The 13,826-nt window shown below is 61.0% G+C and overlaps 1 protein-coding gene across 2 annotated transcripts in view; it reads left to right on the top strand.

Annotated features, from left to right (window-relative positions):
• The window catches only part of ZBTB16 (zinc finger and BTB domain containing 16), a 66,870-nt gene extending 56,430 nt beyond the window's left edge, over positions 1-10,440 (top strand). For both annotated transcript variants that reach the window (XM_014949627.1, XM_014949626.1), the window contains 3 exons: positions 5,134-5,304; positions 8,068-8,235; positions 8,722-10,440. In XM_014949627.1, coding sequence (XP_014805113.1) covers positions 5,134-5,304; positions 8,068-8,235; positions 8,722-8,951 — 569 coding nt within the window. In that variant the 3' untranslated portion in view covers positions 8,952-10,440. The remainder of the gene's footprint in view (positions 1-5,133; positions 5,305-8,067; positions 8,236-8,721) is intronic.
• Positions 10,441-13,826: the final 3,386 nt, after the last annotated feature.

The raw sequence follows: 13,826 nt of genomic DNA, 5'->3' as shown, positions 1-13,826 counted from the left end.
GCTGGGGGGCCGGGGGGGTTGGCCAACCCACCCAACGGCACCTTAGTTCTGCTGCCAGAGGTCGGGAAGGGCTGGCTCTGCCATCCTGGTGTGACACCACAAAACCCCCTGTGTCCACGTGTGCGTGTCCGGGCGGCGCGTGGGGAGGGACTCCTCCGCCCCGTGGGTTTTCTTCGGTGCTGCCTCCGAAAATCCCGCTTTTGGTTTCATAATAATCCCGAAAACAGGCGTGGAAACTGGGTTAATCTTCTTACCCCGAGCAGCGCACGTTCCCCTTCCTCCTGGGGCAAAACTCAACCTCGGTGCTGGCATCCCCGGGGCCATGCCAGTGCCCACTGCTTCTGCCTCTCCTTCCTCACTCATCCTCCTCCTCATCCTCATCTCAGTGCCAGCAGGATGCGTGTGGCATCTCCAGCTGAGCCCAGGGCCTTAAGTGTGTCCTTAAGCCCCCCCGGCTCTAATGGCTCTCGATCCTGTCCGTGCAGGCGTTGTCCCAGCAGGGTGGCCATCGCTTGCCCAGCCCCAACCATGGCATCTGCCACCAGGCAGTGGGTGGCCATCCCATGCCAAAGCCACTGGGGGTGTGTAACCCACTTGCCACCGTGGCCCTGAGGATGCTAAAACCACTGCCCTCCTCTAGCGCTGCTTTTCCTGCTTGCCCGCAGCTGGCAGTGCTGCCCAGGGGGTGCAGGCTGGTGGGGAGCCCTTGACACGCTGGTGAAAACACGTCAAACATCCCCAAAATCTCATCTGGTAGGAGCCAGCGGCTCTCGGGTTCCTGTTCTGCACCGCCTGCCCCCGTCCCGGGGTCTGCGGCGGTTCGAGTGCGGTTCCCTGGCACGTGCATCACTAAGAGACGGTGTGAAATGTGGGGGTTGGAGGAAGAGCGAGTCCCATTGGAGACCCCAAATTTGCAGGATGGGGGCCGAGGGTTTGGGGGGTTCATGGTGGGCTCCCTCGGCGTCCCTCGGTGCCTGCACGTGATGCTGGAGCCTTCCCGGCACGGCCGGTGGTGACGGGCTCCTGGCGCTATTGATCGTGGCTGCAGCGGGTGGAGGATGCGCTGCGGTTCCGGTGCCCGGTGATGCAGCCGCGAGGACGGGGAGGGGGAGATGGCAGCGACATGGGAAGAGCTCAGGGAAGGGCGGTTTGGTTTGCGCATCCCGGCGTTGGCTCCGTGTGCCGGCACCGCGCTGCCGCAGCGGGGGCTCGGCAGAGGATGCTTCGCCGGCACGATGGCCCACGTCCCCTCGGGTCCCCTCCTGCCGCAGCATCCCCGGGTCGCCTGCTCCGGGGGTCCGGGCCCGCGCCGGGGGGTGGCACGGAGCTGGGGGGAATGCGCAGGCGCGTGCACAGGCACCGAGGGGGGGGAAAAAACTTGAAGTCAAATGTCTGAAAGTCAGATCCCTTTTTAGTATGAATTTGCTGTATCTCATTCTGAGCACTAATTCCAATTTAATTGCAAGTGGCCTGAAGCCTCTTCAATAGGAGTAACAAATGGTTTGATTTTGTAAACTTCATCAGACTGCATTTTAAATGCGACACACTAGCCCGGCTCGAATGCCAATGAAGCACTGAAGTAGCTCTCTGTTTACTAATTATCCGTTTTTACTTCAAGCCACGCTGGCTGGCTTGTCTGATTAAATCGGATTTGTGGGATAGAGAACAGCTAGCAGAGTTTTCTCTATAGTAAACGAGATTGAAACTATGGGCCGCCTGGCTGCACACTGTAAATTATATTTCCTTTTAAAGGGGACGTGTCGCCTTTCTCCCGCCGGCGCTCCTCCCGCATCCCAAACGTGGCGACGTGGCTCCTTCCCGACGGGACCCCCGGCCCCGCGTGGGTCGGGTTTTCGTTCCTCCCCCGGCGGAGGCAGCGGGTGGGGGACGGCGCCGCGCTGGACGCTGCGATGCCGGCAGCATCCCTCGCCACGGGCCGGAGCGGGGCGGAAAAGCCCCTGGATGTCGGGCGTCGCATCTTCCTCGTCTCTGCATCCCTGGCGATAGCGCTTCGTCGGGAGCGAGCGCCAGAGATGCGGGGTGTGCGGCTCCAGGATGCTGCCATAGGGCTTCTCCTCCCGCCAGCAGCCATCCGTCCCCAAAAAACCACATTGGGGACTGCTTGCTGTTTAAAACTCCCTCACCCCCGCAGCATCCGAACCCCAACCTGCCCCTGGGCCCCACGGCAGCACCGATTCGCGGTCACGGCCGCCAGCACTAGGTCTGATGGAGATCCCCAAAAGCAGGGACGGGGGGTGAAGGTGCTGGGGAGCACGGAACGGGGCCGCGCTGCCACCTCCCCGGTTGCTAAGACTTTAATTCCGCGAGCTTGACCTGCGCCGCCCCCTCCCTCGGTATCTATCTTTGTGCCCGGGGGGCTTTTTATATTTTAATTTGCTTTTGAACGTCCTGCGAAATTAATGGCGCGCTGGGGGCCATTGTGCGGGGTACAGTAGAGGGAAGGGCCGGCGGCGCCCGCCGAGAGCCGCCGCGTTTCCCGGGGAATGAATTGCTCGCCCGCCTTCACCCCTTTTAATTGTTGACAGTAAAAAGCGTTTAAATGCCGCTTAATTTGTAATCATCTTCCCGCAAAAAGGGGAGAAACCATTAAAACGTCAGGGAAATGAATAAATCCGTCTCTCGGTGGTTTGGGGCGGCGGCGCTGCTTTATCGGGGGTGATTTTTCTTCCGATGGCTGAGGGCTGGCTCGGGGCGGCTGCGGGTGGGAGCCCGGGGATGCGCCTGGGGTGGGAGCCCAGGCACCCTCTCATGAGCTTTCCCGGTTTTTCCCCACATCCCATCCCCTCTCCAAAGACGGGACGTGGCTGCGCGTGCAGCTTAAAGAGATAATACATAAATTCGAGTTCATTGAGCACCCTCAGTGGGACAGTGCCTGGCAGACCCTGCCTGGTGCTGAGGTCCTTGGCGATGCCCAACATTGGTCCCCTGCATCCCGCGGCTGGGCTGGATGCAGGGATGGAGGATGGAGGATGGAAGATGCAGGGATGGAGGATTCAGGATACAGGGATGGAGGATGCAAGGATGGAGGATGCAGGATGCAAGGATGCAGGGATGCAGGGCTATCTTCTGCACCCTCTGCCCCCACGCCGGGCTGGCATCAGCCTTTGCACCCCACGGATGCTCTTGGGGGGCAGCTGCTCCCAGGTGGCTCCACCAGCCACGTCAGGGCATGGCCACCTCCCCATTCACAGGGTTTGTTTATTTACGAATGCATTATCTAAAAAACAAATATAAATACAATTTAAAATTGCCCTCGGCGGGTGCTGGCAGGCAGCACCCCATGGGATGCCCATCTCCCGGGGAGCCCGCTGTGTCCCCGTGGACGGGCCGGTGCGTCCCCTCGTGCAGGAGGCAGCTCGTCCGCATCGCTGCCGGAGCCGGCCCGTTTTTTTTTCAAGCGGGGGCCAATTAGTTTCACAAATGAGGGCCCTACGGTGCCAGGGAGGATTTGTTACGGCCCCGCGCGCCGGCCCGGCGGCATTGTCCTGCCCTCCGCCCCCGCGGGAGCCCATTGTCCCCGGCCCCAGCGGGGGCTGCTGGCGGCAGATTTATCGGGGCCGGCGTCCCGCCGGCCGGGGCCTCCGCTCCGCAGCTGGCCACGGCGCTGGGGGCTCAGCCCCGGGGACCTTTGACCCGTCCTGCTGTCACCGCCGGGGCCGCCGAGGGCCGCGGGGCCGCATACCTCTCGGGATTTGCTTCGCACGGCCCGTTCGGGGCTGCCTGCTTTTTTTTTTTATCATTTTTTTTTATTTTTTGTTTTTTGTCTCGGGAGCGTTTTGTCCGCAGCTGCGTGGGGGGCGCGCGAGCCCATTTCCCCCCCCCAGGATAAATCCCTGCAGAGGGAGAGAGGCAGCTCCCATGCGGGGCCGCTCTCTTGCTGCTTTTATTCCCGGTTCAGTAGGTTTTTTTGCAGATTTTGGAGCGTTTCTGGGCTGTGTGCCTCAGCGGGGCTGGGGCTGAGCATCCCTCGGGGACAGAGCTGGCCGCGGTGGGCCACCACGGCACGGCAGATGGTGGCACGATGCCGGAGCCATAGTGGGATGCCAGGATGGGCGATGGGATTCCGGGATGCCCTCGGGAATGCCCATCACCCGGCAGGTCCCCAGGCGGGGGCCATGGGGCTGCCCAGGAGGATGCTGCCGGCATCTTCCCGTGGCCACATCCCTCGCTGGCACCTTCCTGTCCCCCTGGTGGGACCACGATGCCGACACCGTGGGTGCCCAAGCGCGGTGGCCCCATGGGCTCCCTCCAGTGACTCTGCCTCGTTGCCGCCGCGTCCCCCGGGGTGGGTTTTGGCAGCAGCATCCCCCAGCCCGGCTGTTCCTGATGCAGCGCGGAGCTGCCAGTTACCTCCAGCATCTTGCCGCTGCTAATGAATTGCTAATACAATTTTCTAGATAATTTTATTTCCATAGTCCTCACATTTTAATGTCTCCAAAAAGCTCGCGTTTATTTGCTTAATCTCCCTGCGTAATACAATTTGCACTGACTCACAGGTTCTGAACAATCAGCTGTGCATAAACGAAAACAAATTGTTTAATAACACAGAGGTCTGATATTTTTATTGCTGGTGTGTCGAGATCCGAGCTTGGGGTTTTTTCCCTTTGGCCTTTGCTGCCACCTCGATGCAGCCGGTTTTGTACCCGCGGCTGGTGGGACGGGGCTGAGTGTGTGCACTGGGATGGTGGGCACCATTGGGGGGGGGCGGATGTGTCCCCTGGGGCACCTCTGAGGGGTCTTCCTTGGGGTCCCCTTTCCCCTGGGCATGGAGCTCGGCAGCTCCCCAGGTGTGTGGGGTTGTGGTGATGGCCCCACACCTGCCTCAACTTTGGGCTGGGTCTCCCAGCTGCCTCCAAGGCAATAAAAACCCCCTTTTCCTCCTCCAGCATTCCCTCTGTGGGGCTGGTGGTGGTAGGGCTGGGGTCACACCACCAGGACCCCAGTGATGCCCAGAACCCTGCAGTTCTTGGGGTGTCCCCCCACTGTGGGAGCATCCTCCCCACTGCGGAGCATCCCTGCTGCCGGGTGGGAGCGGGGACCCCCTGAACGCCCAGTGGGATGGGGGTCCCGGGTGCGGGGCGGTCCCTAATGTCTGTGTGTCCCCCCGGGCAGGTACGGACATGGCGGTGTTCTGCCTGCTGTGCGGGAAGCGGTTCCAGACGCAGAGCGCGCTGCAGCAGCACATGGAGGTGCACGCCGGGGTGCGCAGCTACATCTGCAGCGAGTGCAACCGCACCTTCCCCAGCCACACCGCGCTCAAGAGGCACCTCCGCTCACACACAGGTACGGCCACGGCACGGGCGGGACGGGCAGCTTCCCCGGGTACTTAAAAAAAAAAAAGGCAAGGTCTAGAGCCCTCAATATAAGAAGGACATGGACCTGATGGAGAGGGTCCAGAGGAGGGCCACAAGGATGATCAGGGGGATGGAGCACCTCTGCTACGAGGACAGGCTGAGGGAGCTGGGGTTGTTCAGCCTGGAGAAGAGGAGGCTCCGGGGAGACCTAATAGCAGCCTTCCAGTACCTGAAGGGAGCCTCCAGGAAGGCTGGGGAGAGCCTGTTTAGAAAGGCCTGCAGTGACAGGACGAGGGGCAATGGCTTCAAGCTGGAGGGGAACAGATTTAGACTGGAGATGAGGAGAGGGTTCTTCACTGTGAGGGTGGTGGAGCACTGGAACAGGTTGCGTACCTGAAGGGAGCCTACAGGAAGGCTGGGGAGAGCCTGTTTAGAAGGGCCTGCAGTGACAGGACGAGGGGCAATGGCTTCAAGCTGGAGGGGAACAGATTTAGACTGGAGATGAGGAGAGGGTTCTTCACTGTGAGGGTGGTGGAGCACTGGAACAGGTTGCCCAGGGCGGTGGTTGAGGCCCCTTCCCTGGAGATATTCAAGGAGAGGCTCGACGAGGCCCTGGGCAACCTGGTCTAGTTGGGGGTGTCCCTGCTGACTGCGGGGGGGTGGGACTAGATGGCCTTTGGAGGTCCCTTCCGGCCTGGGCAATTCTATGATTCTATGAAAAAGAGAGGTTAAACTGTCTTAAAAGTGTCGAGGCGGCTGTGGTGGAGGTTTTTTGGGCTTGGGAAAAGAAACGGAAGGAAAAAAAAAACAACCAAACACCCAGAAAGAAAAAGCCGCGTGTAATAAGTTGATCCGGTCTAAGGTGACATGTGACCTCCCCAGGGGATGTGCCATCGCACCCCTCTCATCGGCTTACGGGCGGGAGATGCACATAATCAGCCCCTGCCCGGCCCTAATGGGATTAGGGTGACCTGCGTGAGGTGGAGCTGGGGCTTCGGCGCAGCCCCTGGGGCCGGGCGAGGGGAGCGGGGCTTGGGCCGTGTCCTCAGGGCCCCCACGCCGTGTCCTCGGCTCCTCCGACTGCGTCACCCGGCACAGCTCGGGGGGGGACAGGGGAGAGGAAGGGAACTCCTGGCCACCATGAGCACCGTTGCTCGGGTCCGGCCACCAAACCCCCCAGTGCAGGAAAAAGAAGACCCTGGGGGGACGATCGGCGCGATGGGGGGAGCTTTGCAGCCCCACCGAGTGTCACCCCCCGTGCCATGGCTCGTTGCAGGGGCCAGGGGCTCCTCACCCCCTGTTGCCCACAGCGCTGGGGGCTTGTGCATCCCCCTGGGCTTTTACTGCTGGTGGGGAGGAAAGCGGGTGCGGAGGGAGCAGCCCCCTCCTCCAGAGGGACCGCTATGGCTGGGGGGGGACAGGCTGGCAGCACCCCAGGAGGGTGGCTCAGTCAGGGCAGTGGCCAGTGGCCACCAGACCCACACGTGTCCCTGGGCTCGGGGTCCCCGTTGGGGAAGCGGGAATCGCACGCTGCCGATAAGCACGTTAATGCCGAGCGCCGGAGCTATTTATAGCTGGTTAATCCGGTGACCTGGGCTGCGGGTCGGGCCCCGCGCGTCCCCCCCAACCTCTGCCGCCCCAGCAGCTCCTGCCAGTGAGAAAACACGGGGCCAGGGGGGCTTTGGGGGTGTTTGACCCTGCTGCGGGGCTTCATCCTGCACAGATGCGGGATGCTCGTGCTTCTCCGGGGACCAGAGCTCTCCCATTGATGTGGCTTCTCCCAAAATCCCAGCACACGGAAAGGCTGACGGCCCCCGGCTGCAAAATCACTGTCTCTGACTACCAAATCAAAAACCCAGGCCATAATTCGGAATTGGTTCTGCCAACGGGCACCGCCTTGGGATGGGGGGGTTGGGAGCACATCCCGAGCAGCCTCCTCCTCATCCTCCTCCTCCTCCTCCGGTCCCTGGCTGGGGGCTGCGGGAGGGGGTGCGGGGCCGCAGGTCTGGGCTGCGGCACGCGGGGAGAGAGTAAAATATCATTTTAGAGAGGAAGCGAAAGCGCAGGCATGTGAGTATATAACGAGAAGGACAATTTATGCCCAGGCACGAGTGCAGTTTGACACGGGGATAATGAAAAAACGTAGGTCATTGTGGATGACTTAAGCCTTCACAGCTGAAGAAAATGTATGAAATGCGGGGAACATTACACGCTTGGCAGCTCCGCACATCTGCAGCAGGACAAGTGAAATACAGTTGGCCATTCTTTACCATAAACTGTGCTTGTAGGATATGCGGCACAGAGAAATTGTAATTACAGTGACAAGACAAATCAGTAATATTTAAATATTCATGAACAAAGTCTCGGACGATCAATCTATCTTTATTGTCCTTGCCTTCGCGGCTGTAATAAATAAGTAGCTGGAGCCCTCACCTTTCCTTCAAATCATTCTGCCTCCGGTGCCCAACCGGAGTTCATTTATCAGCCGCCCGCTCGGGAGCGCGGGGGACGCCCAGGGCCGCGCCGGCCATTCCGGGCCAAAATTGGGGAATTGGGGACGGGGGACGGGAGGGTGGCGGTGCCCCGCTCTCTGTGCACCCCAGCATCCCCTACGCAGGAATGGGGCCCGGTGCCACGCTGGGGCGGCCGGGACACTGCGTCCCCGGGATGGCGGGTGCCGGGGGTAAATCCAGGCCGGGGAGGGGGGTTTTGTGACAGTGGGAGCTCTGACACCCGCCGCGTGTCCTTGCAGGCGACCACCCCTACGAGTGCGAGTTCTGCGGCAGCTGCTTCCGCGACGAGAGCACGCTGAAGGGCCACAAGCGCATCCACACCGGGGAGAAGCCCTACGAGTGTAACGGCTGCGGCAAGAAGTTCAGCCTCAAGCACCAGCTGGAGACCCACTACCGGGTCCACACAGGTGGGTGCTGCGCGGGGGCTCCACGGGAAATGCTGGCGTGGTCCCCGGTGGGGATGGCGGCACGGTTCCTCCGTGGGAGGTGCTGGCACAGTGTCCCCCGGCTGAGAGTCTGGCATGGTTGTCCTGTGGGAGATGCCACCATAGTTCTCATGGCAGAGATGCCGGCGCGGTGTCCCCTGACAAAGATGCCGGCAGCGTGTCCCCATGGGAGGTGCCGGTGTGGTTCCCCCATGGGAGGTGCCGGTGTGGTTCCCCCGGCAGAGACGCCAGCAGCGCAGACCGGGGCTGCGGCCGGGGATAAGGAATCATTGGCTGCGCCAGCGCGTAACTATTGTAAATAGGGGATCAATAGCCCGATCGGTTTTGCTGTTCATTACTTGGCCATCGGCTGCGCCCGCCGCGGCGGCAGCGTCGATGCCGGGCAGTTAATTATCTCCTGGCAGCCCCCAGCCCCCCCTGACGCCCCCGTCTCCCCGTCTCCCGCAGGCGAGAAGCCCTTCGAGTGCAAGCTGTGCCACCAGCGCTCCCGGGACTACTCGGCCATGATCAAACACCTCCGCACCCACAACGGCGCTTCCCCCTACCAGTGCACCATCTGCCTGGAGTACTGCCCCAGCCTCTCGGCCATGCAGAAGCACATGAAGGGCCACAAGCCGGAGGAGATCCCCACCGACTGGCGGATAGAGAAGACCTATCTCTACCTCTGCTACGTCTGAGGGCGGCGGCGCAGGGCGGCGGGGCCGAGGACCGGGCCAAAAAAAGAAAAAAAAGCCGCCACCAAACCCGCAGCGTCCACCGCCTTGTTTGTTTGTCGGGTCTCCCGGCTCCTCTCGCCGCAGGGAGCCCGCGGGGGGGACGCCCCAGCCCCTTCCCCAGCCCCATCCGCTCCCCCTCCCCGGCTGCCCGCCCGGCTTTCGCCCCTCGCAGCCCCCCGGCCCCTCCATCGCCGCCGGGAAGGACGTGCTTTGGGAAGGATTTGATTTCTGGTTTCCTCCGTCCCCGCGGACGCCCCGCCGAGGACCCCAGCTCAACCTGTGGGGCTCGGCCCCCCTTTTGGGAGGGCGCCCACACTGCGGCGTCGCAGGGTGAGAGCGTCCCCGGGGGCACGAGGAGGGTGTTTGGGGCAGGGACCCGGGTGCCAGCCGGGGTCCGGGGGGGGCACCCGGAGGCTGCCACCCTCCCCCTGACCAAAGACCTCTCTATGCATTGCCCCTTCCTTCCCCGCCGTCCCGGGGGGCGAGGGCGAAGCCCCCCTGCGGGGGATGTGGCCGGTTTGGTGGTGCGTGGGGGATGCGGTGCTGCCAGTGCGTGGCATCGCTCCCAATTTGGGGGATCCTCCGTGTTCTGCTGATTTGGGGCGCCCGGAGGGTGCCGAGGGTGGTGTTTTGCCCAGCCCCCGCTGCAGGAGCCCGCGAGCCGGGGGGGCCCGGGGGCAGGCGGCTTTGCTCGCCGCTTTGGTTTTGTTTTTTTTTTTTTGCTTTTTGTTCGGTTTTTTTGAACTTTTCTTTTGGAATATTTCCGCGTTTAGCACATTTTACTTGAAATTACCTCGTTTTTTTGTGACCTCATGAGCTTTTATTGATTTGGGGGGGACGGGGGGGTGATGTGGCCGGGCAGGCGCGTGCCCGGCGCTGGCGGTGGAGGGGCGGCATCGTCCCTGCTGCCCCCCCCTCGTTGTGCATTATCCTTACCAAAACTGGTGTTTTTTGCCCGGCCCCGCGGGGCCGGGGGGGCCGGTTCTGAAGCTACCTCTTGTGTTCGTTTTTGTTGTGTTTCTCCTTTGCGGCCGCGGCAGCGAGCTCTGCGCTTTCCATCCCACCCGGCGCTCGCAGCCTGGGGTGGTTTTTTTGGTCATTTTGCTGCGTTTGGGTGAAAAGGCGGGGGGGGGAAGAGTCCAGGGGGAGTGGGACGGTGTTGGGGTGCGGTTTGGAGGGTGTTGGGGGGTGCCAGTCCCCCCTCTCCCGAGCAGGGATGCGGGTGCAGCGTCCTCCCTCCCTCGTGCCCTGCGTCGGCTTTGCACGCGCGTGTGCCCCTGCCCGCGGGGCCGAGGCCGCTGTTGTACAATCCGGGATGTGACTGTGGAGAACGGCTTTGTTTAATTGTTGTGCCTAAGGAAAAAAAAAAAAAAACCCACAAAAAAAAGAGAGATAAAAAAGGAGAAAAAAAAAAAAACTATTAAAGAGACCCAGTTGTTTCACACGGAAAGTTGCTGCAATTTCTGGGGCGTGTGGCCGCTGCCGGCCGCGGGGCCGTGGGGGCACGGCTGGGCTCCTGTGGCTTTTTTTTTTTGCTTTAACCTCCCGTCCCGTCCCATCCCGCTGTCCCCATCCCTCCCTCCGTGCCCCTGTGGGCTGCGCTGCCCTCGGGACGGGTGTCGGAGCGATGCCACGGCGCCCCGGGCACCCCTCCCCGCAGGGGTTCGCCCCCGCCGCCCCCCATATATATATAAGTATATATATGTGTATGATAGCAGTGAGGACCAAGCGCCCCGCGGGGCCCCACGGCCCCGGGCTCCCTCCCCCCTGCCTTGTGTCGGTGTCGTGAGCGCCCGTCCCCCCGCTCTGTGTTGCCGCTCGTGGTTCGGGTCCCTCGCTGCCCTCCGTCCGTCTACCTCAGCACCCCCTGAGCCCGGGCGCGGGGGGTGCCCCACTCCCCCCCCTCGGTTTTCTCAGAGTATCTATCGCCTCCTATTTTTTGTACGACTTTCTCCCCCCCCCCCCCCCTCCCCCCCCCCCCCCCCTCCCCAGCCCCTCCTCGCCCTTCGCTCCCTTGCGGTTCTGCTTGCGAGTCCTCTCTGTCCCCCCTGGCCACAGATGCCGTTAGCTAAAAGGTTCCTGAAAAATAAAGAAAAAGGAAAAAAAAAAAAAAAAAAAAACTTTAAAAAAAAAAAAAACCCAACCCAACCCAGTTGGGGGGTCTCCTAGTTGCAGCTCTCCGCATCTGCCTTCGTCCTGTGTAGATTCAGATGCATTTCTTTGTAAGACTTCAGTGTTTCTGACAGAGGAAAAAAAAAAAAAAAAACCACAAAAAAAAAAACAAAAAAAAAAAAAGACAAAAAAAAGAAGAAGAAGAATATACTGCTGCAGGTTTTTTTCTCTCCATGTGTCACTAAGTGAAGTTCGTGCCTTCTATAGCAAAGAGAATATTTTTTACATCCTACTAACGGTAGATTTTTTTGTAGTGAACATTTTTTGTATTTTTATTTATAAGTCTCATAAGGAAAATAGCAATGTTCAGTTGTATACCTTGAATCTGCAGTTAGAAAACAAAAATACAACCAATAAAGTTAATTCCGTTGTCTCGGCCTGCCGTCTTCTGTTCCTGTGCCGTGCCTGCGGGGAGGAGGAGGAGGAGGAGGAAGGCTGCATCCCACTGGTTCGGGGCGAGCCATAGGGGGACCCGCGGTGGTGAGTTTGGGGGCACCTCCTTGGTGTTTTGGGGTGGGGGTCCCATTCCTAAACCCACCCTGGTGGGCGTGGGGTGCTCTGGGGGTGCGGGGTGTCCCCATGATGGGGGCTGAACCCGCGTCCCTCGTCCCGGGCCACGCGCTGCCTGCGCCGCTCGCTGGGGAGCGGAGCGAGTTTGCCTCAATGAAAGTGAAGCCGTTCATTTAAACCTGCCTGCGGAGTAGTCTGGCCCCCCGCCGCGCTAATTATCCTGTAGTTCCCGACTGATTGCTGTACACTAAGCTTAAGCCCTCCTTTATTTATTTACTGACTACATTACCGGCAGCGCCTGCGCTCCTTTTGTGCTGCGGAGGACTCTACGGCGGGGCCTGGCGGGTGCTGCCGGCGTCACCCGGCTGTGCCCGCGCCCCACGGGGGCTGCCCCCCACCCCAGGGTCACCCCGGCACAGGTGAACCTTCCTCACGGCACAGTCGGAGTCACTGGGTGCGAAGCATCCCTTATTTTTTTCCCCAGGGATGGGTGGCACGTGCTGGGCCACCACGTGCGCTGGCGTTGAGGCCATCGTGCCCCACGGATTCCCGGTGGGTTTGGGGGGCTCTGAGCCCACCCCGAGTCCCGGTGAGGGTCTCTGCCCCCCAGAGCTGTCCCCAGCAGGGCTCCTCCAGGGGGACAGAGCCTTGGTCCTGGCACAGGCAGGCAGAAGTGGTCCGGTGGTGAGCAACCTGCCAGCCCAGCGTCCCGGAAGAAGGGGGGCGAAGCCCCTCGTGGCGTTTGGCCCCCACAAAGGGGTTATTATCGTAACGGGGAAATTGTGGTAGGACCGGGCCTTTGTCTGCGCGCTCACGCAGCAGCTGGGAGCGATTATTCCGCAACAATGTTCTGTTCCATCAACATTATGTCCTCATTAAACCTTTATTAGTAGATTAGATTCAGATTTATTGATATTTTTTTTTTATTTTTTTTTTTAAAGAGGAAAAATCCAGGCTCCTCTCGGAGAGATGCCTGGAACTTTTTTCCCCTGCATGCAGCGCTTCCCAAAGCAGCGAGAGGGCAAAGGGAGAACCTGGATCCTTCCTGCGGCGTGGGCAGCCTCCTCCTCCAGGGGGGACAGGACCGTGGAGCTGGACGAGGGGGTTAGGTCAGGCACGGGACGGGCAAGGATGGAGGACCGAGCGCCCGCGCCGTGGTCCGTGGGGTGTGGAGCATCCAGGTGAGCATCTGGTGGTGGGTCCCCGAGGGGCGTCCCGGGGGGATGGTGAGGCTGGCTCGGGGGTCCTGATCCCTGTCACACACCGGGGCTGGGCAGCACCATGTGCCCGGGTCAATGGGCCCATCGGATTTGTCTGTTGGAGCGTTTGATGTTACACGAAGGCGGCTCATTCCAGAGGGTGTTAATTGCCCGCTGCAGTGATCAGGTCTGTAGCACCATCGATCTCGGCAGGATCAATGGGCTGATTTAGTGTCTCGCGAACTCTTTAACTGGACACCTCATCAATAGGCAGCCACTTACAGACCATCAGCGCATTAGCGCGGGCCGGCGCTGGCAGGAGCCCCCTCCGCCCGTCCCCAGCCCCCCTGTCACTCAGCGGGGAGTTTTCCTGCAGGTGACGGCTCCGGGACAGGGAGCAGGGCCCTTGGTCCGAGGCCAGTGGGCTTGGGGCAGATGTAGGAGAGCTGGACGCCACCCACCCACCTCACCCCCACTGCCCGCAGCCCGAGTGTGTGCCGAGACCCTCCTGGAGCAGGGATGGGCCCTCCATCATCTCCAGCACTTCCGAGGATGGTGCTTGCGCTGGTTGCTTAGGTATGGTACTGGTGTGAGGGTCTTGGGCAAGCACAGCGGTGCTGGGAACCACCCCAAAAACACCATCGGTGTCTTTTGTCATCACCCCCTGGCACTCCCAGCTCTGAAATGAGGTGGGTACTGTGTTGGGCAACTCTTCTGGCTGTTTGGGCTCAACTCCCTTCTCTGGGATGCAGCCAGCAGTTCTTTCCGCTCCCCTTCAGTGGCAACCTTGGGCCTGGTGGGGGTGGCGAGAGGCAGCAGAGGGGGGATCAACTAGAGCTGTAGCAGCGATGGGTGACCCCGGGGGTCTCTGCCAGCCCCGCGCACCCCTGCTTGCACATGGGTTCCTTTGCAGTTGGCTGGTTCTGTCCCGGTTCCTGTAGGGCTGGGGAGGAGT

Source organism: Calidris pugnax, unplaced genomic scaffold, assembly GCF_001431845.1.
Source record: "Calidris pugnax isolate Ruff unplaced genomic scaffold, ASM143184v1 scaffold180, whole genome shotgun sequence".
Taxonomy (NCBI): domain Eukaryota; kingdom Metazoa; phylum Chordata; class Aves; order Charadriiformes; family Scolopacidae; genus Calidris; species Calidris pugnax.
Note: the sequence above shows the minus strand (reverse complement) of the source record. Positions and strands in the feature narration are given on the sequence as shown.